Source organism: Chrysemys picta, chromosome 1, assembly GCF_011386835.1.
Source record: "Chrysemys picta bellii isolate R12L10 chromosome 1, ASM1138683v2, whole genome shotgun sequence".
In the NCBI taxonomy this organism is placed as follows: domain Eukaryota; kingdom Metazoa; phylum Chordata; order Testudines; family Emydidae; genus Chrysemys; species Chrysemys picta.
In genome coordinates, this window is record NC_088791.1 from 224,111,722 (window position 1) to 224,132,617 (window position 20,896).

Genomic DNA, 20,896 nt, shown 5'->3' on the forward strand with positions numbered 1-20,896 from the left:
CTTAGGAATCTGGGGCAAAATCAGTACTTGGTCCTGCTAGTGAAGGCAGGGGGCTGGACTCAATGACCTTCAAGGTCCCTTCCAGTTCTAGGAGATAGGATATCTCCATTAATTTAAATTTAATTTTTGTATTGTAAAATCTGCTGTGAAAGTGTTCTTAAAATGAACAACATGTGCTGGGTCTAGGGTGACCAGATAGCAAGGGTAAAAAATCAGGATGGAAGTGGGGGGTAATAGGAGTCTATATAAGAAAAAGCCCCCAAAATCGGAACTGTCCCTATAAAATCGGGACATCTGGTCACCGTAGCTGGGTCATCATCTGAGACTGCTATAATATGAAATACTTGGCAGAATGTGGGTAAAACAGAGAAGGAGACATACTATTCTCCCCCAAGGAGTTTAGTCAATATTTAATTAACGTATTTTTTTTAAACAAGTGTCAGCAGCATGGAAGCAGGTTCTCTGGAATGGTGGCAGAAGCATGAAGGGGCATACGAATGTTTAGCATATCAGGCACATAAATACTTTGCAACACTGGGTACAAAAGTGCCACGAGAACGTCTGTTCTCACTTTCAGGTGACCGTAACAAGAAGCAGGCAGCATTTATCTCTTGCAAATGTAAATAAATGAGTTTGTCTGAGCGACTGGCTGAACAAGAAGTAGGACTGAGTGGATTTGCAGGCTCTAAAATTGTACAGTTTTACTTTTGAATGCAGGATTTCTTTGTACATAATTCTACATTTGTAAGTTCAACTTTCATGATAAAGAGATTGCACTACAGTACTTGTATTAGGTGAATTGAAAAATATTATTTCTTTAGTTTTTTTTACAGTGCAAATACTTGTAATCAAAAATTAATATATAGTGAGCAGTGTACACTTTGTATTCTGTGTTGTAATTGAAATCAATATATTTGAAAATGTAGAAAACATCCAAAAATATTTTTAAAAATGGTATTCTATTATTAACAGTGTGATTAATCACGATTTTTTTAATCACTTGACAGCCCTATTTTTTGTTTTAATACTGTCTTCTGCAAAATGCCCCCACCTTCTGTAAAAAGTTTAGTAGTAGTAGTAGTAGTAGTATTGCTATAGTGTTTAGGAGCCCCAGTCATGGTCCAGGAGAGGTGCTGTACAACACAGAACAAGAGACGGTCCCTGTCCCAAATCTAAAGATGGCCAAGTTTACCTTAGGAGTGCTTTCCTAGTATAGGACTACTTGTATACTATGCTGGCAAAGCACTCCTAGTGTGGAAGCAGCTATGCTGGCAAATTTCTGCTACGTACTGATGGTAAAATTACCCCTCATGAACAAAACAAGCTATACCGGAAAAAATGGGTTATTTTAGACCCCAACAGTTCAATATTGGCACATTGAATTACCTGAATGATCTTCTTTGGAAAGATGAACTTGTGAAAGCGAAAGTGCACTACCATTATACAGTAGTCTGGGGAAATGTCTTGCCTCATATTTAGTAGTACCCTATAGCATAGCTCTTACCCATTCATGACAAACTGCATCATTGTGCTGAGGACCGTGTATCCTATTGCTGATCCATACTTTTTGTGCAGTGGCACATTGTCAGACTCAAACCATTGGGCTACATAGTTTTACAGCCTGGTATTATAATTTCCATATGTTATATACCAGTTATCTCATCTAGATTTTTAATACTGCACTCATTGCTATAGTACCTGAATGCTGGCTGAACAGAGATGTACTATTTCTTGTGTCTAGGCTAAAATTGTATTTTTAAATTATGAATCTAAATTACTTATATGCCCTTTATTATTGCTATTAGTAAGCATGTCTCAGTATTATTTGATCGCATTTGCAAGTTATGTATGTATATGATTATGTGCTTCAAAAATCAGTGACAACATTTATTAAAAAAAAGGAATTGGTTTTACTAGTCTGAGGGGCACCCATTGAGTAAAACACTATTTTTTCATTTCATCCCAATTGTATTACTAGCATGTATCTTCTAACTGAATTCCTTGTGACTTCAAATGGATGAAATGGGAATCTTTTATTTAAAAGGATGTCAGCGTCTTCTGAGTTTAAGCCTCAAACAACTGTCCATCCACATTTTCCTTAATTTGCAAGTCCTGGAACTCAAGAGATGCTTTTCCTGTAGTATACAACATTCTATAGTATTTCAAAACTAAAAGTTTAGATCTTTGTATTGGGTGTCTAAGATCCTGACTATACCAAGTTATATATTTAAAGCAGCCAGCCCTAGTTTTGTATGAAGAATTTTAACTTTGATATCTTTAGCCCAGGAAACTATTCTCATTTGTTTCCCCATTTGAAGATACTTAATACCAACTGCTTACAATTGTAAGTTTCTATGTTACAACTGTACTTAACACATGATATAGAACATATCTATACTTGGAATTAATCCATACTATCCTTACCCTGGACTGATTTCGTAAATGAATCAGTACAACTCTATTAACATCCAAAGATTGCCACAGAAATCAAATATATGACACTCTGGGTAAATTTACCAGTAAATAGAAAGAGAGCATTTCTTATGTTTGATAGATAGCCATTTACCAAAAACAATAATTTACTAAGGTTAATTTAAATTCTAATAGTTGCACCTTAATCCTTGGTGTTTCCTCTTTTCAAACATGCACTGTTAGATCATGGTTTAACTTAATGTTAGTCATGGTTACTCACAGCATTTAGGCAAGTATTGTGGTACTATCGCAATATTTCTGAAGAATTTTAGTTCAGATTCATTTAATGTTGTGAGGTTGACAGCTTTAGGTAAGTGACATTCTATGTACTTCACTGCTTCATTGGCCTTAGTAAAACCAAACCAAACCAAATCAAAAAAGAAACTCGTTTCTTGAAAATATCCATTCCGCTTTGTCAGGGAATACTGTGGTTCCTTAATACCAATCAAATATTTTTGACATTGAGTAAGTCTCCTTTTCTGCACCTCTAAACTATACGCTGGGGGGTGTACTGAATGGAGTAATAACATGTTTTTCTACCTGTATCTAGTCTCCCGTTCACCTGACTTTTCACAAACTTTTTTTTTTTTTTTTTTTTTTAACACTCAGTTTGCTGTTGGCAACTTCTTATGGCTGGTTTCTATCTACACAGCCATATATATTTTGTTCAGTTTCTCCCAGCCTCATATTTAGTTTACTGAAATCAAGTTAATGCAGGTATTTATTTTTCCCTTCTAGTTCCTTGTTCTCATGTTTTATGATTGCAAGGACTCAAAAGGGGAAAGCTCTGATCCTCCTGAAATTCTGCTTTCTGCAGATTACAGATTTCCTCTGTCTTTGAGTGGAGAGGGGAAGAAGGCATCAATTCTGTTTTCTAGTATTCTGGGATAGGAGCCTTTCATGAGGATTTGCCTCCAACATCTTCTCTATGCCAATTTTCCAAAAGTGCGCAGGTTTTTTCAGTTTGGCATACATTATTGAGTACTGAGTGCGGATAAATAAGGATTTTGGCAACAGCTGCCAGGGTCTTATCAGCATATGGGTCTTACACAGAGTCTTACTTCAGAGGGTCTTGGTTCTTCCCCCCCCCCCCCCCCCCTAAAGCTTGGATGAACAAAGAGCTTTTCTGAGTAGTGAGAGTGCTCATGCTTGTGTAATAAAAGTGAACATGAGCCCAGTGAGAATCTTCCAAAGACATCTTTAAAATGTACTACTATAAAGCAAGCCACATGGTATGCACGAATGTAGAGTGGCCTCAAACCCAGCACATACTAACTCTGCAAGTGTTTGAAGTGCTGGATCACCTCACAACTCTTTCAAACAACGTATTGATACTGTTCTAGCGTGAGAAACTGTAGAAGTGGTCCATCAAACTCTAGTGGTCTCTCGTGTTTTTGCATCTCTAAATAAATCCTAATTGTAACAGATGGTATTTTATACATCTGGAAAGTGGTTTCGGTCACTGTCTTACCCAGACGCTAGCAGGTCACTGACAGGGTTCCAGGCACAGATGAACACCTCTGATTCATGGCCCCGAAGGACTGTTGCTTTGTTAGGAGGTATTTCAACATCCCCGTCAATTTCCATTGGCTTTGAATGATTATCTGTAGAAAAAAGAAATATCAGAACATCAGTGCTCTGTGAGTTTTTGTTACAGACACATAAAATATGGCTTGATAATGTAGGCTTGACGCTCTCAACATTTTACAAATCAAACATTCTATTGTGTGTCATTGACCACACTGTTCTGTCTTTTTATTTGTGATTGAAACTTATATAGCTTTTTCTCCATAGATAACATTGCCATGCTTAATAAAATCCTGATGCTTTTCATCAAATATATTGATATTTTATTCAATCTGTTGTTTAACGTTGGCGTTAAAAAAATAATTTTTCTGATTTATTAAAAACAGTATATTTCCACATTTATATTAAAAAGTTTTATGTTGTTCCCTTAAGAGTAATATGCTGTACACTCCTTCTCTGGGATGGTGTACAGTATATAAGGCCTGAGGCCACACACTGAACAATGAGAATACAAAGAAATATTGACTAGCTGCCTCATTCTCTGAGCACTGTCCATGCTGTACACTGAGGCAGGGGTCCAGTGGACAAAACAGTTTCAGATCATATAATTGAAGGGTGTATCATAATGCACATGGGGGCTGAATTAAGGTTGGATGGTGACGTTAAATCTGGCTTTCTAACTTTTGAGTGCTTGGCTTTGCAACTGAAAGAGCTTTCTTTTGTTTTTGAAAAACAAGCCACCCCCCAAAATCCAAATTATATTGTGTGTAACTGTAACAGCCATCATGTGTCATCAGCAGGATTTTAACCCCAAATTTTCAGCATTGCAGCACAACCTTCTACCACTTGAGCTAATGGACTAACTACTTTAGCTGGTAACAGGAGAAGCTGTTACCCCCTGTGCACCAGCCACTAACACTGAAATAATAGGTTAAAGATGTTACATATGGAGGAGTAGCCCCTGTTTATAGAAAACAGAGCCAAGAGCAAATATTTGTCAGACTCTCTTTGAGAGACAGCATGTTTAAGTGGCTGAGAACTGGTCTGTCATATTAGAGCTCTGGGTTCTCTACGCTGTGTGTGGAACCCGTAAGGTTCTAACTACTAAAGTCTGTGAAAGGCAAAGCACTACTAAAATCAATTAGTAGAAGAAATTAGCCTAAAACCCATTTTCTCCTGGTTGCCAATACAGCACATATTCATCTAGGCCAAAGGGTATTGTGCTGGTGGAAAGCAGCAGCGGTATGATGGTTCATTTTGTCGGTGTCCTATTCAGGGTTCAAACTGGGGTAAAAATAAGCAAAAAGCAGTGCTATTTTCCCAAACTCCGCCCACTTGGAAAGATAAAATAGGATGCCATTCTTAGGAAACTGTGCAGCTGTTCAAAGTATGAACGTATTCCACCCTGCTGGGCTCCTCAGGCTTGCCTGCTTTTCAGTGTGGTTCAGGTACACTCATGACATTCAGGCATAGACACAATAAGTATGTGCTTAGGGCCCCAGGTTTGAGAGTCATATGCTGACATCAGAATCCCAGCTTTCATTTAAAAATATGATGTTTCTAATGCTCATGATTGTGCAGAAAATCTTGAAAAAATGATTTAAGTATTATTAGTGAAGCAGTGTCTGCCTCAGTCTAAACACAGATGGCAGCAAAGTTAGGAGCAGCAACCGCTGGGGAGGAAGGCAAGTGGCTTCACATTCACTGCCAAAACAGAACATAGTCCTCCACCTGCCTTATATCCTGAGTGTCCAAATGGGATGAGGGGCCTTGCCATACTGAGGGCAAGGACCCTGGCTGGGTATACAGCTCGGCCTACCTAAGCAACAAAGATTGCGACCCTCTCATTATTTCACTTACAGAATTTGTTTTTTTGGTTACCATTATCGCTACAGAGACAAATACAGTGGTAGGAGCACTATTTAGCCTCTAATACAAAATTGCCAGCTAGAATCTCATTATAAAATCTTTATTTCTAGTGGTGGCCTGTAATTACAGTAACTTGGACACAGGAGTCCTGAGTTTTATCTCTCAATTTTTGTTGTTTGAACAGGTCATGGATGACTGACAGGGCCAGTTCAACTAAACAGGAATCCTAAAGTTTTGTGTGCCTCTCCCCCATGTATTCTTACACCTTCCGATCTGAAGATGGCATATTGTGAATGGCTTGGAGAGAGCAAGTTTGCAGCATCCCAAAGTGGTTTCACAGAGCCAGCTGTCCCCAGGTTGCTCTGCAGGGTCTCCCCATAGCCTACGTCTTCTTAACTTTCAGGCCTCAGCTCTTCTCCCAGAATGAGCAGCTGGCACAGCAGCAATTGCTAAACACATGCCATCTGGCTAGCTGCTCCTCAGGGACCTTCTCCCCTCCTAAATCCCAAACTGCTGCTGTTCGTTTTACTGTCTGCCTACCAAACTGCTTATCCAAAACTAAGCCCCCAAATTTACTGCATGCTAACCCATGCCTTGTTGGTTGATACAGCCCTAACTTGGCCTCCTCACTCCCTCTGTGAAATTTTATTTGAGAGCACAGTACCAGGTATTACCACTCCCCAAAATAGAGAAAGCCAAAACAGCCATGTGACCTGCTGTATGACTGCTTCCTGGGTGCCCAAGAAAAGGCTAGAAATGTTAATGAAACTCCCTCAGTTTAAAATGACTGCAATGGTTATACCGGGAATGGACAAACTGTGGCTCAAGAGACCAAACGCAGACTGCAGAGAAATATGATGTGACTTTTGTGGCTTGCCTCATTTCTTATACAATAATGTGCTCTCTTCTCAGGCCAAGAGGGAGGTGGCACGAGAGGATCTGTAGTCTCTTCAGGACATACCTCCATTCTAAAGTTGGGGCTTGAGAGACTTACACCCGACTAAGGGATTTAGCCACACAATTTCAATGGAAGCAGCTAAATCCCCTATATAGCTTTGGAAATCTAAACCAGGGAAGCCACACTGTTTTATTGATCTTAACTGGGTGCAGCCTCAAGGCACCTGGCTAGCTGGTAATGTGGGCAAAGCTTTGGCACCCTGCTCAAAGCAGAAGGCGCACACCGCTTCATTTTATGATGCCTTGCTGAGTCTGCAGTTCGGTAAAGCTTGTTTAGTCTTGTACAGGGAGACGACAAAACACTGACTATGCCAGCACTGTAGCACGTACCTCCAATATGTAAGGTTTACATAATAACCGTTCTGACTATGCCCATGCTTTAATAGCTTTCTGGAATGATGCCGTCACAGTTCTGTCCTATTACAACTGTTGGGTGAACATCATGCTGCTGCAAGAGCATTATTCTAACCAAAGTCTACCTGAACACTGGCCAACGGGCGCCGTGCTTTTGCTTACTTATTGCATGTGCCCCATTCTCCTCTCCATTCACAGTGGCTTCTCCATTCTTTGGTGTGTTGTGCTGGGAAACAACTGTTGTGGTTGCTGCCGTCGTCGCTGTCGCAGCTGCTGCTGCTGCCGCCGTTGCTGCCGCTGCCGCACTGGCTTGTTGCTGAGCTAGTTTCTCTCTGAACGCCTGTTGCCTGGTCTGTACCACGTCAGGCATCACAGCGTCGATCAGAGACAGTGACTCTATGGGCCTGCCATCAAATACTGTACCATCCTGAGGAACAAAATAAACAGGGGGGAAATTTCAGGCTTAGTATCTCCCCAGTGGAGAAAGGTCTGTAGAGAGGGGAACATCAAAGAGAAACCAGACATATGAGTAGTGTGAGGTTACAGGACTTGGATATGACCAAAAAGTCAGAACACTGGAGCTTATGTAGAAATACCGAATGTGGCTGGATAATCGGTTGAGAGGGTATGTAAATTCAGGCACATAAGCATTTGAATTTATAAAAGAAAACAGAGTTATGCAAAGCTTAATTATCTAAATCTTGCTAGAAATTTTTCCCTTGATTTTATATTCCAAAATAAAAGGGTCAAGGACTATGTAGAGACACAGACAGGGGTCAAATTGAGAGGGTGTGTAAATTCTCTGTGCATTTTGATAAATAGTGAAATAGTAAATGTTGGCAATTATATTTTCATAATTAGAGAGATCGGGTTGGGAGGTGGTAAAATGAAGTAGCTGGGAAACAATTCTCACTTTATAATACCCCTCCCCCCCACTCCCATAACAAATTAAAAATTGAAATCTAAAGATAACCATTTGGCTGGCTAGTATGGAACTATCATTTTCAGCCTTTGTCATCCCCCCCTCCCTGCAAGCTATGCATAGTAGTTTAAACCAGATTTTCCAGAGACCAACAGACAAAGAAGAGACTTTTGGATAAATAACCTGAGTTTAAATTGACTCGGGGCCTTTTTCCTGATCCAGCAAAAGAACAAGATTTCTGGTCCACTGAAGGCCCCAATCCTTAGGGAAGGTTGGAAGGACTTGGCGTACTGAGGCCTAATATGACAGGGTGCTTTTTCTGAGCTGAAGCTGTTATGACTTTGTAATCCCAAGGTAATGCTTAGGGTGGGAGGATTGAAGGACTTATCCTGCCAGAATCCATATTAAGGCGTAGGTTCCTGATAAGCTCATTAGCATGCATGCAGGTTCTTTTACTGTTTTTAAAATGTTTTCTCTGAAGTGCTTTTTACCTTAAGAATAAAATAGGCTTGCTTAGCTATATCTTTGTAGTACTTATATCTGCTCACAATCACTATCAGACTCTGAAGAGAAAAAAGTGGGTGTCCTTGGGCAATCTGTCCATGCTGGGACAGTGAAGGCAGGGAACTGTGCAGCCTGGAAATTCCTCAGTCAGAGGGAATGAGAATTGGGTCTCCAGCCAAGAGAGGCAATAGCTGGGGAGCTGGATGCCTGAGAATGAGTGCCCTTCCTGGATCACTGAGGGGAAATACAGGTGCAGCTTCCTTGAATTGTGACATGTGGCATATGAAACTTTTAACTGAAGGCACAAAGGGTTTGATTCTATATTTATTGAAGGCAATGGCAAAGCTCCCATTGACGTTCATTGTGGAGGATCTGTGGTAAGTAGGGTTGCCAATTTTGTAGTTGCACAAAAGCCAAATACCCTAGCCCCACCCTTTCCCTGAGGCCCTGCCCCCCGCTCACTACATTCCTCCTCCCTCAGTGGCTCACTCCCCCCCACCCTCACTCACTTTCACTGGGCTCGGGCAGAGGGTTGGGGTGTGGGAGTGGGTGAGGGCTCTAACTGGGTGTGCAGGCTCTGGGATGGAGTTAGAAATTAGGGGCTCAGGGTGCAGGAGGGGGCTCTGGGCTGGGAGCAGGGGTGCAGGAGAGGGTGAGGGCTCCAGGGTAGGGCTGGGGATGGGAAATGGGGGTGTAGGAGGGGGCTTCAGGCTGGGGCTGAGGGATTTGGAGTGTGGGGGCTATGGGTTGAGGCGGGGGTTGGGGAGCAGGAGGGGGTAAGGGCTCTGGGGGTGGGCCCGGGAATGAGGGGTTCAAGGTGTGGGAGGGGGCTCTGGGTGCGGGCTCTGAGGTGGAGCCGGAGATGAGGGGTTTGCGGTGCAGGAGGGTGCTCTGGGTTTGGGAGTGGGCTCAGGCAGGGGCATGGGCTTACCTTGGGCAGCTCCTGGTCAGTGGTGCAGCGGGGGGCTAAGGCAGGCTACCTTCCTGTCCTGGCACCGTGCTGCACGTGCCCTGGAAACAGCCAGCAGGTCTGGGTCCTAGGCGAGGGGGGCCAGGAGGCTCCACACACTGCTCTCGTCTGCAAGCGCACACCCACCCACCCACCCACCCACCCACCCACACACACACACACCATTCCCATTGGCCAGGACCCCTGGTCACCTTAGTGCTAAGAGCACCACAGTCTTAACAAGGCCTCTGTTTCTGCACGCAGAATATTGTGGGCACAATAATGATCATTACTGTAGATGTCTAAGAACTTACTAACTACTTGCTGATGTAATTGGATACTTAGAAATATATGTCTAGCATAATTGCAGGCATAAAAAATGAAGTTGGAATATAAAACTGGGGCCCGTTACTGTACACAGAATTTTAGAATCAGACCTGTGTCCCTAATTTTGTTCCAGAATGGAGACAAGGGATTTAAAAGCTGTAACAGGCAAGGAGCGGAGGATTCCCCATAGTGCAGGTATGTCCTTGGCAAGAACAAGACAGTAGAGGAGGCATGCTGGCTTGGGAAGGAGACATTTCTTCCAACCACACAGTAGAGAAGGGGCATATTGGCTGCTTTCTTATCAGGGCGGGTGCAAGGATGTTTCGCGCCCTAGGCAAAACTTCCACCTTGCGCCCCCCCCCCCCCAAGGCGCCCCCCCCCACGGCAGCTCCCTACCTTCCCTCCGCCCTGAGGCGCCCTCCCCCGCAGCAGCTCCCCCCTCCACCCTGAGGCGCCCCTCCCCCCCCCCCCCCGCGGCAGTTCCCCCTGGCCCAGGGAGCCGTGCGGCAGCTCCCCGCCCCAGCTCAACTCTGCTCCGCCTCCTCCCCGAGCATGCCATTGCTGCTCCACTTCTCCTGCCTCCCAGGCTTGCAGTGCCAATCAGTTGTTTGGTGCCGCAAACCTGGGAGGGAGAGAAGCAGAGCGGGGCGGCATGCTCGGGGAGGAGGCGGAGCAGAGGTGAGCGGGGGCGGGGAGTTCCCCTGCGTGCCGTTCCCCCCCCGCTTACTTGCTGCAGGCAGCCCTCCCCGCGACCCCTTGCCCCAGTTCCCTCCTCCTAAATGCCGATGACGACCAAGGAGGCTGAAGATCCGGCCGTTGCAGTCACCGCCGAAGGACCTGAAATGCTGCCCCCCAAATGCTAGCGCCCTAGGCGACCACCTAGGTTGCCTAATGGGTTGCACCGGCACTGTTTCTTACTACTTTTTGCTTGTAAGCTCCCTCTCTTTAAAACAACCACCAGCAAAAATAGATGATCATTGCTGGCATGAAAGTAAATGCTGAGGCCTTTTAGGTCTAGCTCTAACCTTCTTTGAATGGCATAATTAGCAAGGAAATGCTTCCAATTCCCTCTAAGTTTTGTCTGCTATTGATCATTTCAGAACTTGGTGTCTTTGTGTGAGCATTTAAGTATGAAGTGCAAGAACAATTCATTAAAATAAAGGTGGAAAAATTATACTTGCAATTATAAAACTCAATTATATTAAGGGCCATGAAATTGGAGATAAACTTATTAAATAAATTAAATAGCACAATTGGACAAGTGAATTCATAATTAGTGTTTTCAGTTTGAATAAGTTAAAAACACAGTGAAGCATACAAAAGTGTGATTATCGGTGTTTTAAAAAAAGTATAAAAGCACCATAAATCTTGCGACAGTGTACATATTTTTAGAGCATTTTCCCTATTTGTGCTGTGATCCGGAATAAGATCCACTTGGAATGACTCTTGCATTAGCACAGAGGCCAAACTGTCAATGGTGATGTCCGTAGGCGCCAGGGTCCACCCACCTTGATCCAACTGCAACATGTTTTGCAGCATCCAATTGCAAAATGTTAAGTGGCAGAAAACCAAAACAAATCCCTACGGGTGTTTTATTATTACAAATACATCAGTGTGTAATTTGGCATTAATCTCAAATCCCATTGCTTTTATATTTAAAAAAAAAAAAAGATACCTTCTAAATATTGCTGGTTCGTTCTATTGAGAGAGTAAAATAAACATAACATTTTACCTCTAAAAAATGAGTGACATACAACCATGCCCTATATTATAGAATACAAGCGCTTCCTCACCCTCTTTCCCCCCGTCCTTTTGTTCTCACCCCTGCTGCTCAGGCGCAAGTATTTTACAGTCAAAGGAAATGATAGCTTTCATATGAATTTATATATATTAAAGATTCCCACCACCCACGTATTACCTGACAGAGGTAAAAATGTTCCCCTCCCTGTTTTAAAAAAATATTTATTAGCTTGGGTATTATAATGGATTTTTCCACGACTACTCAAAGTGCATGGGGGTGGGAGAGTGAATGTGCACATGGGAAATTATTATTTATCTAGAATCAAGATCTTGCTTAATTAAAAGTATACATGGTGAGTATTGTGTAATATAGTAAGACCTGGCTTGTCTCATTTCCTTTTGCTGTGGCACCATGTTCTTAAGTTAGGCAGGGCAGAACTACTGGACTTTCCTATGTAGTCCCTTTGTTTCATTGAACTGTCCACCTTGTTGGGAGCTTGCAGGTTGATGGATTCAACAGCAGAGTCAGGATTAGACCTCAGGAATGTCTTGATTCTTTTGCCTTGCTCAGTCACACCATTTGGCCACATGTGTCTTTTCTAGGGCTTGATCCAAAAGCCCATTGAAATCAATGGGAATCTTTCCATTGACTTCAATGGGTTTTGGATCAGGCCCCTAGCACTTGCTGGTAGTCCTCTCTGCTAACAGAGTGTACAATCGAAGTTTTACGATACAATGCAGACTTTCCCCATTGAATGCTTGTGGTTTTGAAAACAGAAACACTTTTTTTTTTGTTAAAGGACATATATTTTCTTATGCACCATAAGGCTCCCTGAGTATTTAACTTCTTTACTTAGGCACCAGTAACATCAAAAAAATGCATCCTCCAAGCTATAATTGCAAATGCAGGGGCGGCTCTAGATTTTTTGCCGCCCAAAGCATGGCAGGCAGGTGGCTTTTGGCGGCATGCCTGCGGGAGGTCCCCAGTCCCACGGATTCGGGTGGTGCATCTGAGGGAGGTCCGCCGGTCCTGCAGCTTAGGCATACCCACTGCCAAATTGCCGCCGAATCCGCGGGACCGGCGGACCTCCCACAAGGCTGCCTGCCTGCCACCCTCATAGGGACCGTCAGGGCGCCCCCCGCGGCTTGTCGCCCCAGGCACGCGCTTGGAGCGCTGGTGCCTGGAGCTGCCGCTGTGGAAATGGAAAGTATTGTAGAGCCTTTTCAGGTGCTTCTGTAGGGGGAAATGTATTAAAATGAAGCTAATCTCTAGACACCTCAGATGCTGTCTCATGTTCATCTGACCTGTTGAGTTCAACCGAAAATGTGTGATTTCATCTGCCACATTCTATCACGTTTGTAAATTGCAAAAGTGCCCTTCCCGCTTGTGGCAATGAGTGTACTCACTTCATTGATGCTGATCTCAGCCTCCACATACTGCAGTCCTTTCTGAAGAATAGAGATGAGGGCAGCAGGTGGCACTAGTGTTCCATTGATGTTGGACTGACTAATGTGGCTTTCGATACCAAATGTAAAGGCCGAATGGGAGAAACCTGAAAGCAAGAAAGGAAGCCATGATATGAAATCTGAACTCATCAACATGATAAGCACCCTTTTCAATCTAAAAATATACTGTTTTAAACTGTGAAAAGCACTGACACATAAATGGAAAAATACAGTTTGATTGCATTAGGTCAGTTAGGTTAACAGAGCCATCTTACTGTTTCTTCTTCCCCTCCTCTCCAACTACATTTAATTTGTAAACAAAATTGATACAGAAATGAAAAGCTTTCATGATCAGTGTTCAAGTAAAAAATATACCTATTAAAACAACTCATGCTGCTGGCAAGTGCAGCTACTAAAAACTTGACTCGAATCTTCTGTTTCCTCTCTAATTTAGTATCAAGCTTTTCCAAAGCCAAATACTTTAATCTTTATCATTGCACAGGTTGCATTTGGCCAAGGCATACTTGCAGCTCACACAGGGGAGCCATTCTCTTTCAGAAGATAAGAAATACTCAATTCTCTGCCCACAGCTCTGATTACTGACTATAATCTGAAACGCAGAGCTTAGTCATTATAATATGAAACAACAACAAAAAGACGGAGGCCACTCTCATGGATCTATTTTCTGGAAGTGAACAGTAATAGCAAAAATAATGAATTGGAATGTATCACATCACAGATGACAAGCCAATTCACTGGCACCACTCCTCAGTTAACCATAAGCCTTTCTTGTCCCCATTTCATTTTTGTCATCTTGCTAGGAAACAGCTGATAATAAAGCACTCTGCATCTCAAATTAAAGGATTTAGCGGATAAACTTTGAAAGAAGGAGCTGCAGTTTAATCACTAGGGGAAACTAGTCAGAACAGTTGCTTTGTGCAAGAACAAGCATTACAACTTGGAAAAGTACCTGGACTGTGCATGTGAGTGGACATGCGGGAGGGGGAAGGGAGAACAGGATGTAGATATAACTGTAGGAACCCATTTATCACCACATTGTCTCCAGAGCATTAATCTAACATTAAAAGCCTTGAGGAAACCACCATTGCCATGTCTCAAACAGGAAAACCCTCACACTCTCCGCCGACTAGACGAGTGGGAGAAGAGAACAGCAGCTCTCAAATGAAAATACTTCCGTTATATATATCTACACCTCTTCCCCCTGTCAACAGTGGTTTAATTTACAGTTTTGTCCGTTAAGGGATTTCCCCCCATATCAATATTCTGTCCAACTATGTGTGGGGAGCGGGAGGGGACTATGGAGTTATTCCAGAATTTCAGGAGGGATGCTCTCTCTCTCTCTTTGAAAGATTATTTTGGCAACCAATCCAACCAACTATGATCCCAGTTAGTTGGATCAGTAGCAAAAAGAAACTCAGAAATACAATCTCCCCAGCCTCCTCAGACATCCCCCCACTGAAATTGAAATATTTGCTTTTTAAAGTTCCTCGCCTTCCCTCCACCCCCATTCTGTTATTTGTCTTCCCTTCCCCCTCATCTTGACTTCTGCCACTGTCTCCACATGTTGCCCCATGCTCCCCGTCCCTTTTGGGTGTCGACGTGTATGCTGAAGAGGTTCAGCTCTGGCTACAAGCCTAGTTCTGAAAAAGAATAATGGGTGAAGTAAAGCACAGAACCGAGTGATCTTATTTATATCGCCCTGGTTCTTTGCTACTCTGTCCTGCCCTACTCTTGTTTATTTGGTAACTGACCACCCATCAGATTAGATTGTAAGCTCTGTAGGGCAAGGACTTTTTCTTATTTGTTCTGTCAAACGTGTAAAGCACATTTCTGGCTGGTGCAAAAATAAGTAAATAAATAATAATAAAGTGAACCTGTGCTGGAGTGTGTCAGTCCAGAGCCCTGGTCTCATAACAGAGTCGCGTAACACTGAAATCTCCACATCTATGGTGTGCGACTATCCAATATTACCCAAAAAAGGTCCTACTTTATTTTAAATTTGTGCACATTATCACATTATTTTTTAAAGTCGGCTCTTTTTAGAATGGTGTCATTGATTTCATGGCCAATCTACTCATGCACTCATAAATGGAGAATAATCTGGTGACTAAACTGTGGGTCAAAAGGCATTAAAGTTCACACAGAAGTTACGCTGTGATCCTGACAGGTAAGGATTTTGTAAGTGGTCTCCGGCTAAATCAAAGAACTGGCAGCATTAAAACTCCAAACCACCAAACCTGCAGCAACAGATGTAAAGCTACTAGTGTAGATGTACACTAGGTTTCATTTTAACTACACTTTTACACCTGTTATTGCATCCCCTTCTCTGTTGGCAGGCTGAGGGATATATCTTGGGCCAGCAGACTGTAGGCTATAATTTGGGCCTGCAGCTAATCACCTTGCTCAATACTGAGGGACATGACACATCATTGAAGGCTGCTAACTCATCATCACCTGCTCGAACATGAAAATGCACTTATTCACCATGCAGAAGTCACATTAATACACACAGCTTCAAGGTTTTCATTTTACATCCTGAAAATATTAGGCAGGGGAAGGGACTTGAAACATGGATTTAAAAACAGATGTTTGGCTTCTAGCTTATATAAATGTATAGCATCTCTGCAGATGTTTAAATAACACACCATTACAAAAGAAACTGCCAGACAAAACAAAACAGAACAGTCATAGCTAGTATCAGAGGGGTAGCCGTGTTAGTCTGAATCTGTAAAAAGTAACAGAGGGTCCTGTGGCACCTTTAAGATTAACAGAAGTATTGGGAGCATAAGCTTTCGTGGGTAAGAGCCTCACTTCTTGCATCTGAAGAAGTGAGGTTCTTACCCACGAAAGCTTATGCTCCCAATACTTCTGTTAGTCTTAAAGGTGCCATAGTCATAGCTAGGGCATCATTGAAAAAGCAATATTTAATCTTTTGCGCATCAGCAAGACAGCTTTCCTAACCTTTTAACAAATAAGACTGTAGTGTGAAAATCAAGGAGTTTAATCAAACAAAGGTTGGCTGAATGAACAATATCTGATGTCATAATCCCTTTTAGAACAGTCTTGAAATTAAACTGTATATTTTAAAGAAGAAAAAAAATTCTCTCCTAGTTTCCTGTACTTCTCCAGCAACGTTTTATAAAATCAACAGGGAAATGGACATTTTATACAGTGTATGCTTTTGAAGTATAACTCTCACAACAGGAAAACTGAATGAAGCTGCACAAACGTCAGGGTTCCAATGACATCGTAAATCACTTGAGCTTTGCTTTTATGGTTACCAGATGTCATCAGATCTCTTTGATGTCTGTGTACAGTATTATATAGTAGTGTTGTATCTCTCTATATTTCAGCCATACACAGAGAAGATCTCCCTTAAACAAAGGCAAGTTTCAAAGGTTAGCTATTCAAATGGTCATGTTACATGGAGTTAACTTGGCCCCTCTTCTAAGGTTCAGAAACCCACATTAAGGAGCTAAAAGCCAAGAAACTGGAACACCACCCCCTCTGATGACTGTATGCAGACTGTTGAGGCAGTTGGGGAGGGGGAGAGCAGAGACAGAATGTGCTCTGCAAATGGTAGATATGATTTGATGGGGACAATGTGAATTTGTAATTGACTGAAACCAGACACACTGTCACAGTACTGAATAAAGCAGGAGAGAAAAGTTGTTGAATCTGTGGGCTTGGCTACATAGTGACACTCAGGAAAATCAATCCAAATTAACTAAAGGTGTGACTTTAAAGTGGATTAGTTAAACTGCATTAAACCCCTGTGGAGATACTCATAAGTAACCTTAATTTGGTTTAGCTTAATTGAAATAAAACTAAACCAAATTAAGGCCACTTAAATTCTGAATGAGGCCATGTCTACATTACAAAATTAAATCGACCTAACTTGCATCAGCATACAGCTTCCACAGTAACTACATCACTTGTGCATGACTATACTTTGCTCCTTGTATCAGTGGTGCGCGTCCTTACCGCTCATGGAGGTGGAGTTAGGAAGTTGGCACAGCAGGACATTTATATCGTCAGGAGCAAAATTTAAGTGTGGACACTTCTATAGTTAGGTCGACATAAAGCTGCCTTGCACCAACCTAACTCTGTAGTGTAAACCAGACCTGAGAGTGTCCACACAGGGTTTAATGCACTTTAACTAAACCACTTAAAATTCACACTGAGTGTCCCTGTGTATTATTTCCCATAAACTAGATTTAATTTTCATCATTGCAATAATTCCACATTGTTCCATAAATTATTATTAATTTGTTATCTTGTACCACCAAGGAAATGGGACCATGTTGTGTTAATTCCTACACAGACCCATAGCAAGAAATGTGGATCCTCTGAGGTAGTGACTATCCATAAAGAGGTAAGAACAGTCAAATGGAGGGAGAGGGGGAATATAATGCCACACACTAGTTTCTTTCTGCCTCTCCTTCTCCCAGTTGAACAGGCTTGTCATGTATGAGTGACACATTCCAATTCATTATGTTGCTATTACTGTTTGCTTCCAGAAAACAGACCCATCGGAGTGTTGTCCGACTCTTCTAATTTTTTTTTTTTGGCCATATTGTGAAAAGAGGAGAAAAGGTAAACAATCAAAATATGTGTAATTTATATATACATTATATACCTTTTAAAAAACACAGCAGCTCTACATGGCAGCTCCTTAATATAGCCATTATTAGTTAGCTGATATCTTGTAGGAATCATGGAAGAACTGGGCCTTGAAAAAGGATTTGATGGAGGACAAGATAATGGGCTTAGAATGAATGCAATGGAAACAGACAAAAAAAACCCCTAAAAATGTTAATATAAGGGCTACTTTGAAACAATGCATATTCCCTAATTCACACCAAAAATATATCTGTCTGACAATTGCACAAAATTCATGTTTTAGGCATTTTGCTTCATCCACAGAAAGTGAGATAAACATGAATTTTCCTCTAAATTGGTTATACATTTTCCCATTGAATATGGTATTTCTTAAAACAGTTTTTGTATGTGATATTAAAAGGATTGGGTATGTCAATTAGCTGTTGCCTTTTTAATTAACACAATTCTGTTCTTCATCTGTAACCTGGCCACGTTGCAAGCTTTTGGGGGCAAAGATCTTGTCATCTTAAATTGCCTGTAATACACCACGCACACTTTCAGAACAACAGCAATGCATTTCCAAAACACAGACACAATTGTGGGACAGAGTTATGCTGCCATGGCAATCTAAGGGCACGTCTTCACTACCCGCCAGATCGGCGGGCAGCAATCGATCTATTGGGGATTGACTTATTGCGTCTAGTGAAGACGTGATAAAATCGATCCCCGATGGCTCTGCCGTCGACTCCGGAAATCCACCGTGGCAAGAGGCGGAAGTGGAGTTGACGGCGGCGCAGCGGCAGTCGACTTGCCGCCGTCCTCACAGCCAGGTAAGTCAACCTAAAATACGCAACTTCAGCTACGCTATTCACGTAGCTGAAGTTGCGTATCTTAGGTCGACACCCCCCCGTAGTGTATACCTACCCTAAGTGAGAATTCCCTCCCTTCTGTGGATTTAGGTCTCAGCTGAAATGTGCGCTAAGGATTTTTACTTATAAACATACAAAGGAGGTGCTTTTGAGTATTATCTGTCCTAGCTGGTCTAGCAATCATAAATTCAAGTAGCTGACATATATTAAGAGCGCCTTTCTCTTTCTGACTCCTTTAACTCTGTAAATAGCTGTCTTGTGTGACTTACTATCTTACACTACAACAGCTATTGTACATTCTGCTGCACTTGGATGGGTGTACAGGATGACAATTCCTCTTTGGAAGCAGTAGCTTCAGAAGCATCACAGGCCAGGCCTGCTATTGTGGGGATCCTGGTCAGAGCTGGCTGAATTATTTGCTTAGTGTAGTTCTTGTTTCTGTTTGTGAACTCCTCCAGAGCAGGCTAAATTTATTTACCACCATTTTCAAATAGCTTATAAAAACAAGTTTTAGCCTCTAGGTTTTTTGCAAACTGTTCATTTTAATTATTCACAACGTGTGACTTGTCACCTCAGCACTGGTACTGCTCCCTGACTGAATGACATGGAGAACAAGGAATTATGACCACCAAAACGTGCATCGTTTCTACTGAATATTCTTGTGACGGACCAAATCCCAGGTGTTTGTATGAAAAGGAGTCATTCTCCAAACATTTGGGAATAAAAACCCATTCTCACAAATATTTATATAACTCATACTAATGAGGTGGTTCTTCATATGGAGATTTGTGTTGCTGTTCCTGCTTTTGCACTAGTGATCCTAGTCCTTTAGCTGAAACAGTAAAGGCTGATGCTTTTAGATCCAGAGGTCCTGCACAGACCACCTGGATTTGTTACATTCGTTAATAATGGGGAGGGGAAAGGGGGGAAAGGGGAAGAATGAACTCTGTCAAACTGAGCCGCCACTTGGAATATAAATGAATATTTGCCACACTCTTTTAGTTGGGTTTAACCAGCTCTAATCATAGTTAAGATAATTTTTAAAACCTTGGTTTATTTTTATTTATTGAGACCATACTTTTTCATTAAACCCCCATCCCATTTCTTCCTTTCCTCTTCCCCTAGATAGCATATTTATTCCCTTAAAAGCAATTTGACAGGTAGGGGATACAAAAAAGAGCAGGGTTACAAAATGGTTTTAAAATAACACTGGTTTTAAAATGGCTCTGGTTTCCACGTTCCTGGCAATTTGGGGATTCTGAGTGCATGAATATTTTTTTAAAGCAGCATAAGCACTGGCACCAAGACTGTGAATTTAACTGTTGTAAAAAATTGTGCAAGAGTGGAATGTGTATTAGGAAGTTGGCTAGTACCACAGGCTGCAGAAAAAAAAATCTGGGCATGAGAGGGTAAAAGAGCCGTCTTTATTTCCATAAATAGGCCTATGTGCAAATCTCACGAAGGATTTAGATGTATCAAGTAGAGTCATTCTGTAGAATTACAAGTGAATCGAAAGAAAGTGGCATTCAGAAGGACAAGACATCCCACACAGTCCCATCTGCAGCTTAACTGTGTCCCCAAACCCTGAGTAACTCCAAAGCTGCCAACACAACCGCTTGCGGAGCCTGCCAAGGGCCCAGATGCAACTTCTGGAAAAATATCTTCCACAGTTTGACACCTGGGTCTTGGAAGTTACATCTCAGAGGAAGGAAGGGAAGGAAGAATTGTGTAATGTGATGCTTAGAAATAAATAAGAGCCTTGCTACCACAAATGGGGTGAGGGGGAGGCACTGAAAGAATAATTAATTAGAAGCATACACAAATGAGGATGAAAATAAGTATTTTGAAGGGTTACTGAGGCGGGGAGGTGAAAAACAGGTATATCAACTACTTATTTGCAAAATACAAGCCAGCGCTTGTAATCAGAGCTGGGCAAATAACGGATTTTTTTGGTTTGCTGGCAGTTCCAATTAAAAAAAAAAAAAGTCAGTTTAGTTTGAACTGGAAATTCCAAAAATGCCAGTGAATTGAAAAAGTCCATTTGGGGGTTAAACAAAACCTGTCCTTCGACCAAAGACATTTTGCTTCCAGGCATTTTTAAAGCACCAGATTCACAAAACAGCTGGAGGAGGCATGCCCAGTGGTTAGGACACTCACTTGGGATGGGGGAGACCAGGGTTGGAATTCTTGCTCTGGAGAAGGGACTTGAGGCGAGGTCTTCCCTCTCCCAAGGCAGTGCCCTCCCAGGCTATTCTGGGGTGAATCTCTCTTCATCTATCCTGGTGAAGCTGTTCCTCTGGAGCAGGTCTTTGAAGTCGGACGTTCCCCAGAAGAGTG

At 42.2% G+C, this 20,896-nt stretch overlaps 1 protein-coding gene across 22 annotated transcripts in view; it reads right to left on the minus strand.

The window, feature by feature from the left end:
* The window catches only part of TBL1X (transducin beta like 1 X-linked), a 280,764-nt gene that overhangs the window by 44,285 nt on the left and 215,583 nt on the right, over nt 1–20,896 (minus strand). For 21 of the 22 annotated variants that reach the window (XR_010597654.1, XR_010597653.1, XM_065580711.1 and 18 more), the window contains 3 exons: nt 13,029–13,174; nt 7,342–7,606; nt 3,944–4,076 (listed from right to left, as the gene is read on the minus strand). Coding sequence is in view for 20 of the 22 variants with exons in the window: in XM_065580711.1 (XP_065436783.1) it covers nt 3,944–4,076; nt 7,342–7,606; nt 13,029–13,174 (544 nt within the window). In the remaining 2 variants the exon portion in view is untranslated. Of the gene's footprint in view, nt 1–3,943; nt 4,077–7,341; nt 7,607–13,028; nt 13,175–17,727; nt 17,821–20,896 lie in introns of all 22 variants that reach the window. The other variant, XM_065580709.1, reaches the window with a different exon arrangement.